This window comes from Pleurodeles waltl, chromosome 2_2 (genome assembly GCF_031143425.1).
Source record: "Pleurodeles waltl isolate 20211129_DDA chromosome 2_2, aPleWal1.hap1.20221129, whole genome shotgun sequence".
NCBI lineage: Eukaryota > Metazoa > Chordata > Amphibia > Caudata > Salamandridae > Pleurodeles > Pleurodeles waltl.
Genome location: NC_090439.1, coordinates 295,162,858 through 295,188,408, shown reverse-complemented (window position 1 = coordinate 295,188,408; position 25,551 = coordinate 295,162,858). Strand labels below are relative to the sequence as shown.

Below are 25,551 nucleotides of genomic sequence, written 5' to 3'. Positions count from 1 at the left end.
TTTTCCATTATTCCTTGGGACATGTTTCCTTTGGAATATGGAATGTGATGAGGTAATGTTGAGGTCAAGGATGGAATGTGGGAGACGGTGGGAGTACGGAGAGAAGGGAGGTTGGATTGTGACTAAGCTGAAGGTGTCGTGATTCCTAATCTTTTATTGAAAAAAATAAACGTACAAGATGAAAAAGGAATTATAATGGAGTGATTATTACACCTATGCTTTACATTCATTGTAATAGATGATTCGGTGACTACATATGTGAACTTCTAATGTCTGTTTTGTTGAGAAAATATGCTGTGGAAACTATTTTTCTGGTACAGCGTGCAGTAGGCCAGTTCTCACTCTGCTGTGTATGTGCAAGTGGCGGAAAATTAGCGTGTGCTTAGAGTATAGAACTTACTTGACTCTGAAAAGCTGAGAAAAATAAACTGTATTTATTAGGATGGGATTGATGACGTACAATGTATAACTCCTCTGAAAAGTTGCTTACTGTAAAAAGTTGTAGAAGCTTTAACTGAACCATTTCACGTTTTTCAACTGTATGAGTCTTTTATGGGCGAGCGCAAAGCGCTCCGTCCATTCTGTAATCTCTCTTTGGGCTTCAAACCATGCCCATGTCACATCAGTCACTTTCATTGGTTTGTGGGCTTGCCTTTTAAAATCCGCTTGCTTTCATTTGTGAAAGGCATGCATACGTCATGCCTTTTTCTGTGTTTAGCCCACCTACACAACACCGGCAAACTACTAAAAACATACAAGGCTACATGTTTTCAGCCTGGGGTCCAGACTAATTTATCTGTTTATTTTCAACGCAAGCGCAATCGCGCTGCATTTTTACATAGTGCAATCGTGCTGCGTTTTTTTTTCTTTACAACGCTAATGGCTCTAACTCCAGCAAATGCGAGGCCCGTTGCATTGAAAATGCTTGTTACTTTTGCTGTGATTTGTGTTTTAAGTTACCATACACATCGCACAAGAAGCATAAAATGTAAATTTAAATTTCAGTAATTTATATGCAGTTGGCTCTACAAATGAGTTCAAATGCTCTTATTGTAACTCTAGTCCTTTGCGATACAACAGTATATTAGGACTAGGAATTAAGTCATTGGAGTAATATTGAGATATTACACAGTTAGGGTGAGATTTACAAGAAACTGCAAAATTAGCAGTGCCATGCTGTGCCAGTTTGAAGTACAGAGATGCTCTGTATTTACAAGAATATGGTGCACCCCTGCATTTCCCTTTGCGCTGGCACAAAATTAAGCAGCCTGCGCCAATGCAGGGACCCTTGCACCATAGTGCAAGGGTGTCTGCGTTGGGGGGTATGTTTGTTGATGTGCAGGAAGGTGCACATAAACAATCATCTGAGGCATTTTGATTTTTGCAGCACACATAAAAAAAGCAAAAAACGAGGAGGAATAAAAGTATTCCTCCTCATTGTGCCATGCCTCTGGGAAAGCGTTAGATTTTGGTCTGCCTCAGATTTACGAATTCTTGTAAATCTGGGGAAACATCAAAAGCAATGGGTGTTGCGGTGGAACGCCCCATGCAGCACCCATTGCATGCCCCTCGGATGCTGAAACTGCACTGGAGGGCCCCATACTTACAAGGAGGCGTAAGGCCATAAAAAGTGACGTTACACCTCCTTGTAAATTTGGAGAAGTGGTGAGCGCCACCAGAACGTTGCAAAAAGTGATGCTCTAGTGGTGCTAGGACCTTGTAAATCTGAAGCTTATAGTTAACACAAACAAGGCAAAGCTGTTGGCGTTTGAGCGGAGGAAGAGCTTGGCATCATGGCAATTAATGTTGAACAACTTTGGACTACATCCCAATGTTGTTATTTGAGGTTCATTTTATGTAGAAGAGGTATTTAGTTATTATGAGTTTTTTACCTACAAAATGGAACAACGTTCATTGGCCTTGCTAAGTTGAGGGATTCCAGTCCAGAGTTTGATATTGCCTGCTTCTTGACAGATTCAGTGTGTCCAAACATTTGAAGGAAAGAATACTTTGCAGGTTGAACATCTTTGTATTTGGGGTTTCTTTTTGGAAATAAATAAAGATGGAACATCTGTGTATTTGTTGCTTCTTTTTTAAAAAGACTCAATCAGCAGAGAGCTGAAAATGAAGATGCTATTTGGAGCTATTTAGCATCCACTAAAAGAGAGATAGTTAGTAACACCGGAAACAAGAGCACAGGAGTTGTTTTTATTAGTTCTACCACAACTCGATCTGTCACTTCATATAAGGACAACAGAAGTGCTAAATAGGAGCTGAAGCAAGTATTTATTATGACTTATGTACTTTCACAAACCAGGGTGTGAAAGTTAAGGTATTTTAAGAACCTTCAAGCATCATATATTTTCCCTACTTCTTTGCATCACTTCAAGAGGAAAGAATGTTGCCTCTTTTATTACTTTTCAGTAGTATTTCTTAATTTGTGGTCCATGGGTGCCTGGAGGTCTGCAACATATACTCAGGGGGTCTACTAATGTTTAGAAAATGAAATAATATTAACAGATCAATAAAGTATATAAAAACAATTAAACAGAAAGTAAAAATGAACATTTTAAAACATTCTGTAAAAGCAAGGTAATTTGAAGTTGGAGGCTAAAAATGAAGTTGCAGTCCTCACACTGATTTGTGGAAGCAGCGCAAACATTATAAAGTATGGGCGACGGGTGGTCTCAGTTGAACTTAGAAAAGCGCTAACCTTCCCATTAAGATTCAATTTTTTGGGTACTTGTTTGTGAATTAATAAAATAGTTAATCTATTTGTGTATTTGATGAATGTTTGTTTCTGTATGTTTGTGTATTGTTTTGAGATTCAAATCTTTGAAATTACTTAGCATGGGAATCTGCTTTAAGTAATGCCTCAGCTAGGTGCCTGGTTTCAAATATTTTAAATAATTATACTGTGGAATCATTACTGTTTTCCAGTAATGATTGAGTACGAGTCCACAGAAGTCAAAAGGTTAAGAACTACTGCTTTAGAGTATACCTTAATATTGCTCTGACATCCACTTTACCCAAATGGATCTTTTTATGTCTTGTGATATCCCTGATGTTCTTTTATATGTGTTTTATCACATTTCGCTGGTGGTTTCCTATAAGGTACATTACCACTTGCACAGCTAGTTATTACCATAGAATTGCATTAAATAAATTGATTTATTTTTGTGTTTTATAACATATATGTGCCTAAGTCTGTGTGACAATACTTTATTTTAGGTCTTCAAATTCTATTACATTTTCCACACTAATCTGCAGAACAGAATAGGACGATAATAATTGGATGCACATTCGATATTGAAACGTGTAATTAGATGGCTTAATATTTTAAGTATTAGAAAGATTTTTGATCTTTTCAAAGGGGACACACATTTTGAAATTTATAATACCAAATTTACATTGATAATCCTGCCCAGATCTGTGTGTATAGTATGCATCATAAAACAAACATAACAATGTATGGCCTTTTCTAACTTGCACTTACATCACAATTGAGGTGCAAACTTACATTTGTACCTGCAAGAGAGGTAAACTTTACTAATAAGTTAGTGGTATAGAAGTTAGCATATGGTGAATTACAAACCTTCATTTAAAAGCCTAACAGAGAAATTAACACAAAATGAAAAATGTGCACACTTGAAATATGGTGGACAATGTGGCCTACATTCATATTTGACATGGTATCACAACATGAAAGATATTTTGCGCTTATATACGAGTGAATTACTGACATAAATGAATATCAAAAGTATTCTTCTCAGAGAAACTGTATATTAAGAGTACTAAATGAACATGAATAAATAATACTTATATTGATTTAAATTAAAGTTATTAACATGAGTTACATGTGTGCAGAAAAATAAATGCACGTTCAAACTGTTTCTAATATGTTGTAAATAATGTTTGCAATTAAATAATTTGCTTTGCATACTTGATTTAAATGGTATGGGGCACAATAGGTTTTATATGTATTAATTGTATTATTATGTATTTAGGCTTTGTTAGTTTGACTTGGCCTGAAGATTCATTTTTTCAGGAGTAGAGGAAATTGACTTGATTATTATTTTTCCCTCTAACCTGAAATTTTCCCTTAGGTTGCTGATGTGATGTTGAATGTCCTATTGTATTCCAGACTGAGAACATGTTTTGAGAACTACAGAGAAACAGTATTTGTCCTAGCTGTCGAACAAGACATCATCTTGTGTACCAGGAGAAAAGATCGTAATGTTACAACAAATTAGAAAATGCCATATTTTGGTGGGATTGTATGAATTCATTGAGATGGTCATGCAATTTCTCTGAGATAATCCACAATAGTTGCAAACTTGATGGTGTCAGTGGCTACCATTGGATGCTGATTCTTGGGCGTCCCCCATCTGGAGAACCAATTAAAAACGCCTGAACATTTCTAGTTAGAGAGGGACCTATGAAAGTTTTAGTCAGTCTTGACATGCTGGTGATCTTGGTTGTGGTGCTACACTCTCTTCTCCTTAATCAATATGACACTTGGATGTCTTCTGAAGAATTAAAGTTATCTTTTCTAATTGCCCCACTTGCTTATACTGTTCAGTACTAATATGTGCAATCAATTCTGAACTGCTGACCCACCCAATGTGCCACCTGTGTTCTGCACTGTCTTGATGCTGCTGTCTACTAATGATGTGCAATGGTGAACGATTACTTGACAAAACTTTACTATTTGCTATTCCATGATGAAAGGTATAAACTAAATGTGGTTTCTTATTTCCTTTTCAGCTTACATAATTGCACCAGTGTAATTTTATAGTGAATTGCGCTAGTTAGATGGTTTTTCCAAATTATTTTTGGTTTTCTTTTTTGTTTTGCCCGCATATGTTAGCCCGTTCCCACATATACAAGTCCAAATATGTGTTAGAGTTAAGGCTGGCCCAAATCTAAATTTAAATGTTATTAACTGAATTTAGATGATTTACTAATGTCACCTTCATCTGCTTTGAAATCTGATTTTAATGTACATATTATAGTTTTGTTAATTACACTTTTAGCGTGTTTAACAGTATTGATGTTTGGTAGGCTTAATCTCCTTTGGTGTTTTGGTCAGCCCATGGTTTATATGTATGTTTATAACATAGTTTTATGCACCAGTTACGTTACACTAGCTTTGTGGTTGTAATAAAGCTTTGAAACTTTATACAATTTGGAGTGTGTTTTATGGTTAAATTGGTCATGGTGTTGAAGTGTTATGTTTTCTGTGTCATTGATTTGTGATAAATGGCCACATTAGCGTAAAAAAATTATGCTATTGTGGCACAAAGAGGCACAAGTGGTTCTTAAATCTGCCCCAAGGTGATGTCAGATAATAGACTCATGACGTCTATTTAGTTTCTTCCTTCTTCGCAGCAAAATCACACATCCATTTAATTTTCCCCAATCACGTTTTGCAGACAAAAGCCTGAATGGGAAAAATGCTCAGGAAGAGTTAAAACATGCGATACACGTTCTGTATGGGATGTCTTCTCAAGAGCAATAGAAAAACCCCTATGAATCAGGAGGGAATACTACACCAGGTGCCCCCCACAATCAGTATCAGCATCTACCTTGTACCCTACCACTACACTAAAACCTGTGGCCTCGAAATTAGGTCCTTCATGTCCAACGTGCATCATAGTAACACAATAAGGAATAGTCTTTAGTACAACGAGATTATATGTAACATGGAGGGGTGCCCACTAAAGGCTAAACCCAGCAGTCAGCCAATGAACTTGGTGCAGAGGGGTGTAAAGAGGGCGAGGGGCAGACAAGTTGAAATTCCATGCCAAGAAGTAATGGAAGTTCAAAATAAAATGAAAGTTTGCGTTTCCAGTTATCTCACTCAGCAATACAGTGATTTCCACCCATCACTGTGGCTTTGTTTCCCCATTCAATTAATTCTAAAAACTTGCAATAATGAGTTACAGTCCTTTTGGAAGAATAGACAAGAATGCCGATAGTATTTTCCTCTGTAACCGTACATTTACTACCAAAACGCCCCCATTTACTTATGTTAGGAGTTCACAAATGGGTATATTAGTGTCGACTCCGCCATGAGTGTGGAAAAATGTGCTGTAGGAAATCCAACAAAAGGGGTGGATGGGAAGCGGTAATTTCAACTACCGAAAGTTACTCCATCGCAGCGTTGGCGTAATTTACTTCGAGATACGAAGGGGAATGAATCACTCACGAAGATCTCTCATCACGGGAACATTTTTTGCTCAGACAAAGAAGAAAAATATTGGTTTGCATAAGGAGACTTATTGTTATGTGCTTATATTTAAGCTATGTAGATTTCCCACAAAGCGGAATCAGTCAATCCCCTTTGTTAGCTAGAAAGTAGTTTTCCCTGATATTGTAAAAGAAAGAATGGTAGATTCTACAAGTCATTTTGTGGTTTACTACCTATAGTTTTTTAGAAGGCACAATATTATTTATTTCTACTTCAATGTTAGTTAAGTGGAGTTCAAAGTTTTTACCCATTCAATGACAGTCAGAAGTATATCATTTCATTTTTCACTTGGTAAAGGACACGACTCTTAAAGCCTTTTAGCTCTTGCTGCATATCCACAAACTGAATTATCCAGTAATACAAATAAATTTGAAAGGAGATATATACTAATGTAGACATATTACTTAGCAACTCATTTTCTATTAATATTACATTAAATATGCCCCTTTTATTTTTGACTCTCAAATTACGTCGACATTAAACCAGTCGCTTGCCATTTTCCCTGCGTTTTTATGAAAAAGAGTTTAAATTAAAAGCAATTTACATCGTGCGTTGTTTTTTTTTCCCATCAATTTAGAGCCAGAATAAGCACTGCGGCCCACATTTTGTAGATTGTGCTGGCGCTTGCACGATGCAAGTCGTGCAAGCGCCTGCTCAAAACATTAGTATATGTAGGCTGACGTTTGACAGCCACTTAGCAGTGTTGTTTTGAGCAGATCCACCACGACCTGCTTCTACTCCTTGACTCTTCCTCCACTTTAACAATGCTCTGTACTTACCATTCTTTAGCACTTTTGATTTATCAATTTTTCAAAAGTTATGGCATAGGATACAGCGTGACCATTAGAGAACGTCATATGGGAATGCGCATTCAAAATTTAAAACTAGGTTCACAGCACATGCATTTAGTTACATTGTAATAGGTAGGGTCTCTCCCAACTACCACATCATATTTATTAATTAATATTACAGGTGAATCCCATTAACTGATAAACATACACGCTAGTGCTATCAACAGGGTTGGGGTGTCCGGGCCACCCATTGCATACTGTAGGCCAAAGAGAAAAAAAAACAAGTGTGTTAAAGTTTCTTAACATTAACTATTAACCAGCTGAAAACCGCACCCAAACATATGTCTCCTGCAAGTGTAGGGAGGGCCCCAGTCCGTTGACTAGGACACGGGTCTCCTATAGTGTGCAATCACCTACCAGGGAAGAGCTGTCAGAGGGTTGGGGAACCAGCGGGGTAGGGGAGCGGAGCCCCACACCTCTGCACTCATGTGTGTCGTGCTCAGATGTACGCGTGTCCGTCTAGTGTCACCTTATGTAGGTGTGGGGTCATTCTGTGGTTTGCTCTGTGGATAATAAACTGACACTTCAACTGAGTCGCCATTGGCGGCAACTGCATCTATGGTCCCCCATTCCTCAATCACTTCTGTCCATAGGGGTGCTATGGGCCTACGTGTGATTCCTCTCAGGTCTTCTCTCCGCAGCACCCTTTCCTCGGTCTGTACCCGATGTGTGACATCTGCCACCCATGATTCCAGCCTAGGTCCGAGTTTGTGTTTCAATGCCATTGCCACCCTTCTCTGTGCCAGAACCAAAGTTATTCTATGAACCTGTTGCCCACTTTCTTACGTGTTGGTCTATCAAAGATGCTCAGTAGACAAAGCACTAGTGTATTCTCCAGTTGCCTGTGTAAGGTACGATTAATCCTGGAAACTAAGTCATCCTGGTAGTGGCACAGGTTGGGGTATTTCCATATCAAGTGGCAGAAAACTGCATCAAGCAACTGGTATCAGGGGGCAGGTCCACGACGTCCCTCCATATATGAAGTTAATTCTATGTGGGGTGAGATAGGTCCTGTGGGTATAATTGTATTGTATGTATTTCAGGCAGATGTTATACAATATCTTATGTGTGTAGGCAAGGACCCTTGTCCACGCAAGGTTTTACAGCTCCCTCTCTAGGTCTAGTTCCCATTTAAGTCTTTGGTTGTCTAGTCAGCGATCCATCATCTCTTTCAGTGCCCAATATATCCAAGTGACCAAGTGTGACCCTCACCGTCTCCCAACATGATCTGGAGGACAGCTGTCCTGGGGGGTTCCTCCACGCCACTCACTCAGAGCTCCCCTTAAAGTCTGCATCATGACATCGTACCTCAAAAAGTGCCTTGGTGGCAGTCTCGACTCCGGGCCATCAGGTCATCAAATGGTGCCAACATTCCCTCCTGGTAACAGTCCCATAGGGTCAGCAAGCCCACGTCTGTCCAGGGTTCCAGTTGCCCAGCTGTAAAGCAGGAATAGGAATCCAGTGGGGTAGGCTAATTAAAGGTATTACTGAGGCACAAGGCGCGGTCGTGTGTGTTTTCTTAAGGGCTTTGTGCCAGGTAGACAGGGCGGCCTTCACCAATACATTCAGTCTGGGATCTCCTAGTCTCGGTCTAAGCAAATGTGAAATGAGGCTATTGATGTGTCGTGACTCCCTATCTGAACCCATTTCAGTCAAGCTCTGTCCATGAAGCCACCACGCTGGCCATTGTAATTGAGCCACCATGGAATAAAGTTAAATGTTGGGAACCCCCAGTCTTCTACTCAGGGGGGAGGCGAGGGGTTGACAATGCCACACAAGGTCACTCTCTATCCCGTAATAGCTCCTGCAGGAGCACATCTAATGCCCGGAACCATGACCCCGGTAGGACCACTGGCAGATTAGTAAAATAATACAAAAGCCTAGGGAGCATTACCATCTTGGATAGGGATCTGCGTGCCATAATGGGGATCCTCAAGGAGCTCCAGAAAGCCACTGTCTTCTTTAACGAGCAGCATGCCCCGCCCCCCCCCCCAACTTGCCTTCTTGGAGATCTCCCAGCCCATGGTATATTTGGACATCTAGGTAACGGAAGATGCTCATAGTCCAAAACAGGTCGTCAGAACAGGAAAGCGGACGAGACACACCCTCCACCATTGGGAAGACACAGGTTTTTCACCGGTTCAGCTGTAGTCCAGAGTATCACCCGAATTCCTCCAGTAGTTGGAGCACCGGAGGCAATGCGGCCTCTCCATCACTCAACTAGATGAGGAGGTCATCCACATACAGGGAGATGGCATGTGGTGTCCCTGCTTTCAGCATCCCCCACACAGGACCCTGTGCTCTGAACTTCACCGCCAGTGGTTCAATGTTATGGAGAATTATAAGGGTGATAATGGGCAACCTGATCTGATCCTGCAGTAGATTTCATAGCTGTCTAAGGCTGCGCACACTTTTTTCACTCTAGCTGCAGGGTGGGTATACAATACATCGATCCATCTCACCGATCGATGACCGAGCCCCATTCGCAGCGTTGCGGCCTTCAAGTAATTCCCAGCGGACCATGTCAAAGGCCTTTTCTAGGTCTACTGACACTATCATTCCAGCCGGGGGGTGCACATCATTGAAAAGCCAGTGCCTCCTTGGTACTAGGGGGCAACACTCCATTCTCAAATCCCTAAGCACTCATTTCTGTTAGCTTGGGTGACAATTCTCCCAAAAACCATTTATAAAATTCTGGTCCATCTGTGCCTAGCGTCTTCCCGGATGCCAGGGACTTAACGGCAGCTCTACCCTCCTGGACAGCTATCGGTGCACCCAGGGCCTCCTGGTCCATTTCTGCCAGTGTCGGTATTGGGGGGGCCTATAGGAATTCACCCCAGGAGTCTGAAAGCCCCGTTCGGGGGACTGTACAGGGACATGTAATAAGCTCTAAATTCTTCATTAATTTGGGTGGGCAAGAGCAAAGTTACCCCCTCTCGGGATGTCAGACGGGTGATGGGTGTGCCCCTGCCCTCAGGGTGAATCAGCCAGTTGAGGAGTTTACCTCCTCTGCCCTCTTCCTTGTGCGCCTTGGATGTATACGTCTTATAGTCATGGCAGCAGAGGCTTTCCATTACTTTGTTGTGAAGGTCACAAGTTTCTAACACATGTTTTTGGGCATTTCGGTCTGTGCCCACGGCAACATCCCATTTATATAGATCAGCTTCAAGGCGTGCAAGGCCTAATACTACATCTCTTCTAATCCCTACCATTTGTCCTAGGCAGTGTGCCCTCACCACCACCTTGAGGACTTCCCACTCAATTCCCCTATAGGAAGCCATTCCATGGTTGAAGGCGAGATACTCCATTACCCTAGACCGCAAGGTGTCTTGGAAGACCTCATCCTCCATCGCCGCAGAGTATAGGTGCCATGTTGGAATGGGAGGGAGTTTCTCAGCTGTTTGCAGTGTCTCAATCAGCGGGCTATGGTCAGATATCGTGTGGCCCAGATATTCAGAGTGTGTAAGTGAACTGCTGAGGGACACAAAGCATACAACACGATCTATTAGTATGCCCTTGATAAAGTTTGGGAGTAAAGGGAGCAATCCCTATTATGGGAGTGCTTGGTGCGCCAGATGTCCTCCATACCCCACTGTGATATTCATGTTGCTAGTCCTGCCACAACCCTAATGGTTTCCGCACCCCGCAGCGGTGGGAGCGAGCAGTCCATCTCTTGGTCAAGTACTCCATTAAAGTCCCCCCCCCAAAAGAAAGGCCTTGCCTGGAAAGCAAGCCAGTCATGTTGACAAGGAATGGAAAAATGGGAGTTGAGCTGGTTCGGGGCGTAAATGCTCCCTGGCACTACAGTCCTGGAGATAAGTCGCCCCTCCGCCAGCACGAATAATCCATCTTTGTCCACTTCCACCACAGAGGCCTTGATGGGCACTCCCACTCTCACCCTTATCAGTGCCCCCCTCGCGTAGGCAGAGTATGTGGTACGTACACTTGTCCTCTCCAGCATCTGCGGAGACTATCCACTTCATATTTTGTAGGGTGGGATTCATGCAGCATAGCAATCTGGACCCGTCATCTCTTCATGAATTGCAGGATTTTGTGGAGTATAGATGGTGAACCAAGCCCCGAACATTCCAGGCCATCAATCTATAGGATTCATATGTACCTGTAATGGATTCACAGTAGAACCCCCTCCTCATCTTGGTGCCACCCATCCCAGCAGAGTGGAAACATTGAATCATTGTACCAATGGCAGACCAGGGCATCAGCAACAGTAACAACAAGTAAACCCCAACTCCCCTTCCCCAGGACAGCACAGCAATGGCGGCCACCCAAACCATCAAAAACAATAATTGGGAGTTCTGTACTATTACCTCACCAGTCAGCCCAGTGGATGATTGGGGGGGGGTTATGTTCACAGTGTATCTACTTTACACCTATCAGAATCATCCGGACCAGACCAGACATGTGGCTGATGAGCTCTTCCAGCACGTAATCAGTCTAGTGGTGCAGGAGTGGTGGCAGTTACACAAGGTCGCTCGCCGTTTGGGGCATCACATGTGGTGCACCCTCCAGGGCACTAACCACAGAACCGGGGTCAGATATGTCATCAGATTCATGGACATCCGTGGTGTCACCTTTCTCCCCGTCGGAATGGCCTGATTCTGTCAAGGACGCCACAGCCTGGAGAGTCACCCTCTTTTCCTGTTTCACTTGCTGAGGTGTGGGTTTTGAGAGTCTTCTCTTCCTGCAGTGTTGGAGTGCCTGAGGCCTGGTGAACCTCAGTCTATCAGTTCCAGATGTGTGTGATTGCAACCAGGCCCATGCTTCCTCAGGGGTCTGGCAGAAGTCTGTGTGACCATCAAGCTTGATTTTAAGTTTGAAGGAAAAATTAAAGAGTACTGAACCTCTGCTCGTAAAGCCTTCTTCACCTCCTTGTTAGATGCCCTGTTAGCCTGCACTGTCACCGTAAAATCAGGAAACATGCTGATCTTCCCATCATCCACCACGAAGGTGCCTGGCTTGTGCTCTTTGCAGTTAGGCGCCCTGATCACTGTAGTGCAGGATTCTGGCCACCACCGGCTCACTCGGTCTCCCAGGCGGCAGGGGTCAGGCTGGGACCCTGTGTGCTCTCTCTAGGGCAAAGAATTGTGAGAGTTGCTGAGCGCTCATGAGAGACTGCAACCAGGGCTCAAGGAAGGCCATTATGTCAGTACGTTCTGCTCCCTCAAGGAGTCCAATAAGCTGTATATTACTGCACAGACTACGGCCCTCTGCGTCTTCAGCCCATTGTTCCAACCGCTGCACCCAGTCCATTAGGTGTGTCAGCTGGGTCTGCAGGGCCTGGTGTGAGGGTTCCAAATCTGCCAGGTTAGTCTTGTTATTTTTCATCCTGTTGGAAAGTTTTTGGTGATCCATTCTCAGAACACTCAGTTCCACTGGCATGTTCCCTATTTCCTGTCCCAACATGTTTTTGGACTCGTCAATCACCTCCAGTATTTTATGCAAGGTATCTTGCATTTGCACTGAGGGAGAGTCCAGCTGCGGCATCCTCCCTGCGGATTGTGCTCTTGCTATAGGGTGTCCAACACCTCTGAGGTCTAGTCCATTGTTTCCCCATGTAGAAATAGGCAGCAGCGTGGGCCAGGCACCTCATTCCCAGTTCAGCGAGGCTTCAGCAAGTAATGTGTCTGTGGTAGCCTCTTGCCACCAATGTTGGCCACTGCCATGTGAGTGATTATAAAAGGGTCTGGCCAGGTGACCATCCTCCACGCCGTGCCTTGGAGCACATATGATGGCACCAATTCACAATGTAGGAGGAGGGGCGGGGAGGGCCAAACCGCAGTGCTCCCAAGTCACCATCCCCAAAATGATGTCCTCACAAGCTTCTTCTCACCAGGCCACTGCTCCTCTACGGGCAACTTCCCCTTTCTCTCCTCATTCATGACTGGGTTGCCAGCAGCTGCTGCACTCTCAGAGTCCAGAGGGTGGGAAAGAGCACTAACCCCCAAGGGAAATGAAGGGGAAATTAAGTCTAACAGCAACCCAATGTCCACTCTCTCTGATGAATGGGGAGGAGTGCCCCCAGAGCCAGCAGGCACAGCTCCAGACCAGGCAATGCCACAGAGTTGGTGGCTGCAGCGTGGTGCAGAGCCAAGCACAAGGACCTCCAGGCCCGCCCAGTCTCACCCGCTCCGCGGCCCTTCCTTACATCGCAGCCCCATCCCCTGCACGGGAGCGACCCTCTGTGTTCTCGGCTGCCAGGGAGCCTGCCCGGGCCCACTCCCCTTTTCTGGTTGCTCTGGGCCCGAACTCCACATTGCTTCAGGCACCTAGTTCCGAACTCCCCGCTGATCTCGGCAGACCATCGCTGCCCCTCAACCAGCCCACAGGGCTTCCACGCTGTCAGGCTCGGCCTCCACTGTGTCCCAGCCACTCCCACCAATGTCCGTTGCAGTGAGGTCACTCCTCACTGCTCTGAGGGCAGTACTGCATCCTCCGCAACACAAGTTCCCCACAACCGGTTTTTTCGTCAGGGATCCGCTCGTTTTGCTCAGGATAATTGCAGGCCGGTCAAGATCTGTGGATTTACATTGCTGCCATTTTCGAAGGCTAGCTCTGCCCCTCCTGTACTCACCATTTGTCTCGAATTACCACCCCAACACATTTTTCACACTGCCTTGTACCTCGAGCTTCAATGCAGTCACCATTCACCCCAAAATCACAAATCATGCCTACTCCCATACTCTGTGGAATCCTTGAACCCAAGAGCACCGGACAACCAAAATAAGTCCTTCAAGGCACTCACAACCACATCCAGCTCAGAGAAACTGACCAAGTATCACAACCTCACAATCTCACTCTAATCACATCTACATTTACATTTTTACCTCACACTTTTTATTCTTACCTCCACTCTATCGTAGCCCAGTCTTACTTCTCAGACAACATCTTTGCTGCCCACACCTCCTGTAAAATTACCATCAATACAAGCACAACTAGGACTTCTCTCATTTCCCAATGAAGCCTTACAACTTTCCTCACTCCTTACAACTTGTTCAATTTGCTTTCTTCTCTCACATGTCCTGTGCCAAATCCTTTGCCATGATATGGTATGTCAATCTCTGGAGTGTTTCTCCTGACCAATAAGTCCCCAAATAATGAAGCCCCTGATCCTCTCTTTTAGGTCCCTGTGTACTTCTCCACACTAACTAATCACTCACTCACTTCCGTCACCTACCTGCGATGTTTAAATATGTAGCATTAATAACCCAGCTCAAGCTTAACAACATATGTTCAGTTTGCTTACTGATTACCCCTCTTAATGTAAGCTATCCAATTCCCCCACAATTTTGCTTTGCTCAATTCCATAGCACTGAAAAATACTCTCACACATGCAGGGTGAATGCTGGGACTTCTCCCCTTCTTCCTCTATGCCATGTCAATTAATGATGCCATCTCCTCCTTTAACTTTGCCTAACTCCTTTGAACTTCGCAACAGACAAATCCTTGACTACTCCTTCCCAACTACCTCCTGACGCATCTCCATTTAAGAATCATTGCCGGTCTTGCAGAGTTACTGACTCACTGAATTACCAATGGCTCGAATCACAAAGCTAAACTTAGACCTGAAGTTTAAGTTTAGATCTGAAGTCTGAGGCCCCAATTCACCAATATAAACTTAAACTTCAGGTGCTAGTTTACCTTTGTGAATTGGGCCCTTCGACTTCAGCTCTAAGCTTAGACTTCAAGTCTAAGCTTACCTTTGTGAATTGGGCCCTGGCTGTCTTACAAAGTGGAGAGCCATGGAGTGCATCAGGCACTAGATGACTCTTCACTCATGTTAAACTCTCCCAAAACTTAAAAGGGCTAATTTAATGCAGTGATACTGCTGGCAACTTGTCCACCCTTGTTATCTTCCCCTGGTGTATGGGACCTTCTCTTTTTGCTAAGAATCTCAGCAAACACTTTGATTCTGACATGCACCTAGAGTCTTTTATCAACAACACCGCTACAGCAGCCAGATACCAGCTACTGAATATCAGGAAAAGTCAGCCACACCCACATCTGCAGACAAACAAAAACATTAATAACACAATTTGAATGAATGCAACAGCTGCCTAAAGGAACTTCCATAATATTCCTTCTCTCCCCTGCACTACACGATCAATGTTTCCACATAAGCACTCTTCACCAGCCACATTCATGCCTCCTTACTACACCAATGTAGTTGGTTGCTAGTCAAAGAAAAGGGCATTTGTGAATTAGTGGTAAAGTATTATTGCTTTGCAACTAAAATTCAGTCACAAAACTGTAATACGTGCAATACCGATTTGGTGTTTTGAAGGGACACCCTTAACACGTCCCTTCCAAATGCAGAACCACAAATACAAAATGCGATTCAGCAACAAATTACCAAATCACATTTTACATTTTGTGCATTTGAAAAATATTTTTTCAAGTCACAAACAGACATGAAAAGATCTTTGTACATCTGGGCCAAAGTCCCTAGCATATGTTCCTGCGTGTACACTGGGCTAGAAAATGAAATGCTACTAGTGGGGAGCAGCACTCATTGTGCCACCCACTAAAGTAGCTCTACGCATCTCTCAAAGCCTGTCACTGCAACCTGGCTGTGCAGTTTTAAACTGGCATTTTGATCAGAAATAAATAAACATTTTTCCAGGTCTAAACCTTTTTTTTTATACTTATAGGTCACCCCTAAGGTAGGTCCTAAATGCCCACAAGGAAGCATGCATAGCATTTAAAAGTATGGCATATATTTTTCATGTTTTACATGTCCTGGTAGTGAAAAACGGCCAAATTTGTTTTTCTCTGTGGAAAGATTGACTCTCCCATAGGCTAACAATGTTTTACACTATTACCTTTAATAAGTGCCAAATTTGGTTGGGGAGTGTCTCGACAAATGGTTCAAGGATTACATTTATTAGTAACTTAAAATTCAACTTAAAGGTTAATTTGGATGTTAGATTACTTGTTTGGAAAATATAGTTTTATAAAGTTGAAGTTTTCCTCTGTAAAACAAAAAGGGTTTCCTTTCAGTGGGCAGATGTTATCAGAAACGTGATGGCTCCTCTGTGGTGAGATATGTATTGCTCTCAGATAGTGGACAAAGGGCCCTGGAGTGGGAGTGGGAGTGGGGAGAGCTACCCTTCCCTTGACAGGCTGGACTGGGGGGGTTTGTATCTCTAGTCAGGATGGTATCAATCCCAGTGGCAGTAAAGGACCTGACCAGAACAAATATAGGGTTGGGCAAAAGATTGCACTCCACCCACAGACTACACTGGGCATTAAAGCGGACCCAACAGACCTCTTCTCAGAACACTCCTGGACCTTTGCAGAATCAGGAGGAGTGCCCTGCTGCCTGAAGAACTTAAAGGATGACTAGTTCTACTTGACCTGAACCCAGGACCCTAGAAGTGATGGTCAGTTGGCTAGCCTCCTGTTTGAGCTACAGGGACACAAACAGCTTCTAGAGGCAGTCCTACCTGCAACTGCCTAGCTGGCTAGTATCAACTGGGTCTGCCCTTCACCTTGCTGCTCTGGCCTTTGTTGGAGTGAGTCCTAACCCCAAATGGCACCTGTGTATTCCTCCTGCCTACACTTCAAAAGCTGGGACCTAGGAATGTTTTGCCAACTTTCTGCCAGTGGAACTGATAGAGGCCGAGATAACCTTCGAATGCATAGCTGTCAACACTGAATTGCCAGTCAGCCTCAGCTTTCTCTTTTGCCCCACTGAAGGAAATCTGACTTCCAGAAACATTTCTAAGCCCAAAGGTAAGGACGTCATCAGGGCCGACTTCGAGCAGCAACCCATTTACATAAAGGCCTTTCTTGGCCCAGACTTCCCCTGCTTAGAACTTTCCTTGCTCTTCAACAACCCGTTGTTCACAAGCTCCACTTCAGATCCAGTCTGGAGCTCACCCTGCTGCTGAATCATCTATGACCACTTTTTCTTCATAAAATGATTGTAAGTCTGAAAGTAAACTCTCGCACAGTATGCACCTTAATATTCGCTGAGATGAGTTAACCCGAATCACTTGCCATTTTGTTACATTAGCTTTACTACCTTACTGCAGGATATTATGGAAAATGTCTGCAGTTGTGAACTTTCCCCTACAAACATCTGATTTCAAGTGTGTTAGTCTAATTTGCTTAATAGAAGACATTACTACAAAATGCAGAATACATTTGTCTCTGATACAAAATTCCAGGACTGGAAATATGGTTTGTAATGACCTGGCTGGAAATAGTCACTATAAGTCCACCTTTTGTCCCATCTAGGTTTAATTCACAGGCCATCCAATCTACTCTGGCTCTTCCGCTTCAATGTCATCTCCAGTGAACACAAAGCTCCCCTATGCTTTCATCTATACCCTCAAAGTTCATCTCAGTCAGGTTCAATGACATTACAATGTCAAAAAAGGTACACTGTTCCTGTTACTGTCAGGAACAGTATACCTTTTTTGACGTTTACATGATTTAGGGAGGCTGTATACTAGACCTTGGTACATCCCCCTGTCCCTCTTGATTGTGATATAAATGACATTACAGCCAATGACATCACTCCTCCCACAACCCAAGTTCAGCCCTTTATATCTGTGGTCTACAATACATAAGTGTCAACACATATTCTATAATTTATTTTCCTTATATAGGGGGTCATTCTGACCCTGACGGGCGGCGGAGGCCGCCCGCCAGAGTTCCCCCACCAAAATACCGCTCCGCGGTCAAAAGACCGCTGAGGGTATTTTGGGATTTGCCCTGGGCTGGCGGGCGACCGCCAAAAGGCCGCCTGCCAGCCCAGGGCAAATCATCCTTTCCACGAGGACGCCGGCTCAGAATTGAGCCGGCGGAGTGGGAAGGTGCGACGGGTGCAGTGGCACCCGTTGCGTATTTCGAAATACTAAGTGGGGCCCTCTTACGGGGGCCCCTGCAGTGCCCATGCCATTGGCATGGGCACTGCAGGGGCCCCCAGGGGCCCCGCGGCACCCCCTACCGCCATCCTGTTCCTGGCGGGAGACCCACCAGGAACAGGATGGCGGTAGGGGGTGTCAGAATCCCCATGGCGGCGGAGCACGCTCCGCCGCCATGGAGGATTCACATGGGCAGCGGAAAACCGGCGGGAGACCGCCGGTTTTCCGCATCTGACCGCGGCCGAACCGCCGCGGTCAGAATGCCCTGCGGGGCACCGCCGGCCTGTCGGCGGTGCTCCCGACGACCCTGGCCCCGGCGGTCTCTGACCGCCGGGGTCAGAATCACCCCCATAGTCTCCTGTCACTGACTTGATATCAGTACTCCTCAACCATGTTTGATCACAATTATAAAACAGAACTGCCCATCTCCAAGTATTCAAAATGTTTTTAATTGTCACCAAATTCAATATAAAAAAATGATCAACCAGTAATCTACTTGTGATTCACAACTGTGTCCCAAAATGAAGAAACAGCAAATTGTCTCCTCACATCTAAGATTGTGAAGTATAAATTGTTTTAATAGTGCTACAAAGCAATGTGCCCTGGACCGAAGGTGCACTGACCTGTTCTTTAACTTCATCGAACATCTGAAACATTGCTAGGGTGACCAGATTTTGAGGAGCAAAAACCAGGACAGGTCAGACATAAAAGAAGGACTAAAGACTTTACACTCACTTTTATATCTGACATGTCCCGTTTTTTTGTGCAGCTTTGTGAATGTGTGCTATATATGTCTGTGTTTATATATATATATATAGATATATATATATATATATATATATACACACCCACACACACAAACACATTTACAAGACTACACATTTAAAGTTAGCTATAGCTTAACCTCCCACCCTGCACCCCAACCTGCCCCCCACCCAACTTTCTCTGCTTGCTCCTCACTCCATCTCTCTGCTGGGAGCAGACAGGGGACTGTGTTACCTGACAGTAACAGATAAAATACTGTAATTATTTCATACTTTGTAGGCCTCTGTTGAAGGAGAGCACAACTTTATCTTTTGCTTCCCTAGATAATCTGACCTTTGTCCCAAAATCCGTGACATTTATGTAATGATCTGACCTTTTTCCCAAAAACTGGGACATTTGTTTAAAATTAAGAGAGCCGGACAGAGTTCTAAAAACCGGGACACTGTCCGGGGAAATCCGGGTCGTCTGGTCACCCTAAACACTGCACATGAAACAAAATGGTGGATCACCCATTGGGAGAGATAATGAGGAAGGAGGTAAAGAGGGCTGTATTTAGTGCAACCAGTAAATATCAATCTCCAAGGGTTCAGTATTTGCCAGGTGCATCATAGATTCTTTTCATCTAGAAAATGAAGCGGTATATGTAGGAAAGGTCTGTCTGCAAAATGTACTGCAATGATCAGACGTTAAAGCACATTTCCATTCATAAATGTCAGCAGGTTGTTCCGCTGAATTTTGCCAGGGCAAAATCACGGGTGAGTGAGGTAATTACTATATTTGTCAGAATGCTGATCCCGATACAAACACCTTTTGCCCACAGGGAGGTCTTTACCCCCCAACTCGTAATCAGGGTGATTGTAGAGCTACAGATTGTTATGACTTAAAAGATTTACCCACCCCTTGTAAGCTCCTAAGCAGATCGGCGTGTTAAGTGAAAAAAGGATATAGATTCATAAGTCACACTTATGCAAATATCTGGCGCATCATCTATATGGCATAGAATGGCATCCGAAGTCTCATGAGCATCTGGTGCGTGATGAGTTTTCCCTCTTAAAAGTTGCTTTGCCAGTATACTAGAAATTTTAGGGGCGTTCGAGTGAACCGAGAGGCAATCCTCGACTTTAAAACAAGATCCAAAGGGCGCCAAAGCACCTGCCCTCCCAACCGTGGGTCGGAGCCAGGAGCAACCCCTACAATGTCACTGTGGTGAAGAAGCAATGTGAAAGTGCAATGAATAGATAATCAGTCTTCTAACACTAGGAGTGAAGAAAAGAAGCGTTCACCCGATTCACTGAAGTAGTTTTCATGTTATCAAGAGAGTGGTAAAGCCTTTTCACTTCTGTGAAGTAGCTGTTCAATCTTTTTACAAAACCATGCAATCAACATATCCAAACGTGTGCTTCCTTTCCAAAACAATGTGCTCCTCACTTGCACCTGCCAAGAACATTTTCCACTCAAAAATACCCCAACATACAAAATGAATCTATCTTATTCCGAAATGAAGTTCTAGGGGGTACCCCGTGTATGTATCAAGGAAGTCTAAAACATACCGCTGTGAAACTGACTCCACTCATTAGGGGTGGCTCCTAAGCTTCTTATGAGAATGTATTTAGGAACAAATCAAACAGCTAATTATGTATTTCTAATCGATGGTGTGCAGTAAGTGTCAATCTCTTCTCACCCATACCACTTCCTTGATAGGCGTTCGGCTTACCTTGTGCTCCTTGACTGTATAGCAGTCGCGGGATGGAATCGACATCCAAAAACTGACTCATTGCTGCCGGTCTCTGACTGCTGCACAGAGGCTCCCTTTGTATCCGTCTTCACTTTCCTTGGATCCTCCTGGGAAAAGAGAACCTAATGAATTCACTCAGCACAACAGTGTCATGTCTATAGCATGGCAAATATTTCCGATATTTTATCGTTCTAGGATTATGACGGTAAATATAGCCCTTGATGCTCGACTAGCTATGGGGGTGGGGGAGAGGGGTTGTTTCGGAAATGCTGCCATCGTTTTCATCTGCATTCAAAATATCAGCTACTGATGGTGAGTTTTTTTTTCTTTTCGGTGGCCAGCAATGGCCAAAATGTTGCTGAAGAGTTTCTGTTCTTTTCTTGGCCGTTGAGAATGTTTCCCTGAACATACCTTAGCTGCCTGCAGATGGTGTGTTGTACATCTGACACCAAACGTGTGTCTACATCATATGCCCTCATATCTGTTTCCCAGCCCTAGTTATGACTACTTTATATGTACGCATGTCCTCTACCAAAATATTTACGAAATAGTGCCACTAGGGATATTCAATCCTAAACACAAATTTTTGCTGCTCTTTGCAAATGGCACCCGTGTCCATAGACAGCTTGTACACAAATAGGTGCTGTGTCCCAATCTATGTTCTATACATTTTCCAGTTTTTAATGGCAGGTAGTTTGTATGAAAGAGGTGAAGCCTACTTACTGGCTTAGGGGCCTACTTCGGAACTTGAAGAAGAGGGTTTTAATCCCAGCACCAGCACTTGACTGAAAATCGTGTGAGTCTAGGCAAATACACAATCTCACTGTGCCTACAATTGTAAATAAATACAATCTAATTGAGTTTTACAATTTCAATTTGTTTATCGACAATTCATAGACATGGGCTTGAAACACCTCGCAGCCCCATTCACGCTCTTCCTTTAATATATTTCACTCAGTAGTCACCAAGCTACGTATGTGATATATAAATAACAATACATACAATTTCGATATTCATTTTCCATGCACAGTTAAATTATTCAATGTAAGTGCCTGAAACATAGCATATACCATGATAATAAATTGCTTCACATGTCCGAAAACGACATAAATATCGGGCTTCTGTTGCACATATTATAGATTCCGCTATATGGAGAAGTGAAGGTTTATGGCACCAAGCGTTTAAAATGTCAGGCTGGCAATTTTGACACATTAGAGCTGTAGTAATTATCCCTCTGCCTCACGTGCTTCCTCTCAGGGTGCTGCATTATATTCGTCGCCTCTGAAAGAGAAGGCGCTGGCACGGCGCACGGTATTAGCGGGGAGGTGGCACCGCTTTCCTCCGCCTCAGTTTTCCGTCTGATTCCATCTTACCTCAGAGCTCAGCGGCCGGACGCGTCGACGACAGAAGGAAGGATTCCAAACGTTTCGCGCCAAAAACGTGAGGCCAGAAATAGGTGCTAGGAACTGCGGTGACAGCAGCGTTCCTTGGCACAGGGCACAGTTTCAGTTGTTCTGTGTCCCTCTTCCGCCTCCTAGAAGGTTGAGCCCTGAAAAAGCTGCCCAGATGCCAGCAGCTGCCGGCTTCCAAGACAAAACCTTATGAAAGATTCCCTGGTTATCCACTAAAATCTTAGTTTAACCACACTGTTTTATGTGGTAGCTTTTCGAGCCTGGATTATTAAATAAAACGATTTCACATACCTGACGTAGTTGAAATTTTGTTAGAGGAAAAAAACTCAAAAATATACTTCTTCGGCGCAGGAATGAAGTTCAAGGCGTGGGCGCTGCTCTTTCAGGTGGCGCTACTGGGATAGTGCTCAGAATCTCCTGTGTACCGAAAAAGGCCCACCATTGGAAGCCAGGGGTAGTGATGAATAATGCATAGTATAAACAGGACTTCCTATGATCAAGTGATAGAAACGGCCCAGAGATGTTACCTTAGCAACATCCCATCCCTCCGTTGCCATCCATTCAGCATGCGGCATTCAGAGCTTCACTGCATCACCCACGTCTGCAGCAAGTAATGCATCAAATACCCTATCTGATCAATTATTGTTTTTTTGAAGACTTATCTTCATTTGGACCCGTTAACCCCTCTGGTGTATTCTTGACAGCCCGGGATTGTTGGGGTTCTACCGGAGCACTCTCTCTTTCGTGCGACCTTGTACTTTTGCTGGCGTAAATGGCTTAAGACTCTTGCGTCGACAGCTGAGGGAATAGGGGTCCTTTCGCTGAATACTGATGAAAGCCCACTATCAGGAAGGCAGGCTGGTACTTTCACTGCTGCATGAGACAAACAGGTTCCACCTCCGAATGAAGGCATAACAGTTAGGATGAACACTTTGCAGGTCTTGGCAGTGCGGCTTTCACCAAAAACACACATCACTGTTTTGTTTAGTTAGATGTACACTTTTTAGAAGGACGACGATTTGTTACTATTTATCTAACTATCTCTCTTTCTTTCACTCTCTCCGATCGTGCACTCTGTTTCTCCCACTATCTTCTTCTGTGCCTCTGTCTATTATCCCTGTTTCTTTCATTCTTTAAAAAAATGTGTGCTTCAGAGGAAGTGGAGCGAGAGAGCAAGAGAGACGGAGACAAGGAGAGAAGACGAAAGAGGGGAAACAAGAGTGGAAGAATGTGTGTGAGAGAGATAATGTGCAAGAAAGTGAGAATTACCTTCCCTGTTCCTCTCATTACATTTCATAAGGATCGGAGCAGGGACTCCTGGACTCATTCTAATGTTATTACCGGTAAGTAATCTATGCAACATATATATGTGTGTGTGTGTGTATATATATATATATATATATATATATATATATATATATATATATATATATATATATATATATATATAGATAGATAGATAGATAGTGTCTGTGAGAGAGAATGTCTGTGTGAGAGGAACAGAGTGGGAGCGAGCGCATGTGTGTGAGACAGAGACAGAAAGAAAGGCAGTGCGAGAAAGAGAAGGACAGCGAGGAAGTCGAGATGAAGTGATGTGACGGTGGAAGGGAGGAGGGGGAGGGACGGGAGACGAGAGGCAGAGCAGAGGAGTTTGAACGGACTCTACATCGCGGGCAGCAGCTACTCACCCCTAGCGCCAACCTCTCGCAGATCCCGTTTCTTATCTGTGCACATACAGCAGAGCTTCGGAGACCGAAGAAGCAGCAGCTCGTAATTTCCACGCCACTCCAAGAGGATTCAGAAAAAACAGCGGGCTGACAGAGCTGCTTTTATAATATGACGAAAGGACCCTCCCTGCACAGCTCTGAGTGATAGCGCTCCTCAATGCAACGCATTAGCCTGCTAATTTAAGAAAGCTGAAAGGTTTTGTTACCGTGTCTTTCGTGCGCTCTTTCTTCTGCCCCCTCAGTTTAATTTGCATTAAAATTATTCTTCTGTTGCCACTGCTCTGCGAGGTGTGGGGTACTTTTATCCTCAGGAAGGATCTGGGAGCTGTGTGCTGCTACACTTGTGTGGCACATAGAAAATTACGCTGATTATAATCCTGTTGGTTTTTCAAAGGGGGTAACAGGCTATTTATTTGTAAGATGTTGATTTTCCTGTACTTAGAACGGAATACAGCAATCTGAGATTGCAATGCTGCCAAAAATGAGGAAAAAAAATAACACTGATTACTCTTTCTGGGTTAAATGCCACACAGGAGAGCTGAAAAATAAGGTTCCATGTCCTCGAGCACACGATGTTCAAGTCAAGTTGTTCCTTTCAGACACCACTGTCTTCAAGAGTGATTGTCCAGTTCAGGCGATCCAGACTTCTACTCCCTAAATGCATTAGGATATTAAATAAAATCCCAGGCAAGAACATGCCAGCTCTGTGAGATACAGTAACCTGATCCACTTAAGAAAAGTGTGTCCAGTTACACAATATTGTTGCATGCACGTTTATGTAATAACAATACAGTGTCCACCCAGGGTGGAGAACGGCAACAGTTCTTCATCTATAGCAGTCACCAACAAGAGGCATTCTAATGTTGGTTCCCTTGATGATGTCCTAGGGTTCAAGATGTAATGGGACGTCATTCAATATTTGCCCCCTTTAATGGAATGCATGTCCATATAAAGAATACCCATTTCATAAAGCGCCTCATGAACCTGTACGTTTACCTCCATTTACAGTGATGGGAAAAAAATGGCACAGAAGGCAAGTGTTAAGTTTCCCCACCTAGCACTGACACCTCAGTTTGCTGCAATTGGTCACCCAATTACCTAGGAATGCACTGACAGAAATATTGCATCTAAACTATTAAAACAGTGGCCATGTACACTATTAGGTTAATGCCTCCTGTATCATCCCATATATCAGTCACAGTGCCCACCTTCTCAGACATTAGTGAACGTCTCAAAATTTCTTTCTGTGGAGTTGAGGCACAGAGGAAGCTGTTGTATGCAGTGAAAAATGTGAGGGTGATTTACAAGTCGTCTTAGCCATTTCGTCCTGTGAATCAGGGAGTGACTTGGAATTGTGCAAAAGGTGCAGTGGCACCGGGGCTCAGAGCCCCAAGGGATCCATTGACTAGTGCTGTATTTCACCACCCAGCCAATAAGCAGGACCTCACAATCCTTGCTTGCACCAGAGCCCATAACCCCCTTGGCACGGCAGTGCTGTGAATTCTTTGCAACTCTTTCGCATGGGTGTTTCCTACACTCCTGGAACTGTTTAAAGGAGGTAAAGGGTTTAGAAAAGATAAATCAGACATAGAAAGAAAAAGCACACGTTACAACGCCATCAAATTGAATTGAATCCCCCTTCGATTTTCTCTACTCAAGCAACTATGCTGAAGTGGAACGTGAAGATGTGATTCATCTTCAGGTTCACTACAAGAAAGGGCGAAGGAAGAGAGTGAAGAGAGATGGATGCATACAAATAAAAATTCATGCACTGAAGTAAAACAAAGGTAGAAGGACAAATAGGAATGGGAGCGCGGCATTGCCGCTTTGAGGGCTTACCCTGATTTCTTTAGCAAGAAGCAGGGATAAAGAAAATAAAAGCAACATCAAACCACAAAAATTCCATATTAGAATTT

At 43.8% G+C, this 25,551-nt stretch overlaps 1 protein-coding gene across 2 annotated transcripts in view; it reads right to left on the bottom strand.

The window, feature by feature from the left end:
• PHACTR1 (phosphatase and actin regulator 1) overlaps window positions 1-23,866 on the bottom strand; it is a 1,185,412-nt gene extending 1,161,546 nt beyond the window's left edge. Inside the window, exons 1-2 of one of the 2 annotated variants that reach the window (XM_069219732.1) lie at window positions 23,597-23,866; window positions 20,476-20,603 (exon numbers count right to left, since the gene is read on the bottom strand). In XM_069219732.1, the coding sequence (XP_069075833.1) occupies window positions 20,476-20,536 (61 nt within the window). In that variant the 5' untranslated portion in view covers window positions 20,537-20,603; window positions 23,597-23,866. Of the gene's footprint in view, window positions 1-20,475; window positions 20,604-22,199; window positions 22,506-23,596 lie in introns of those variants that run through there. The other variant, XM_069219733.1, reaches the window with a different exon arrangement.
• Window positions 23,867-25,551: the final 1,685 nt, after the last annotated feature.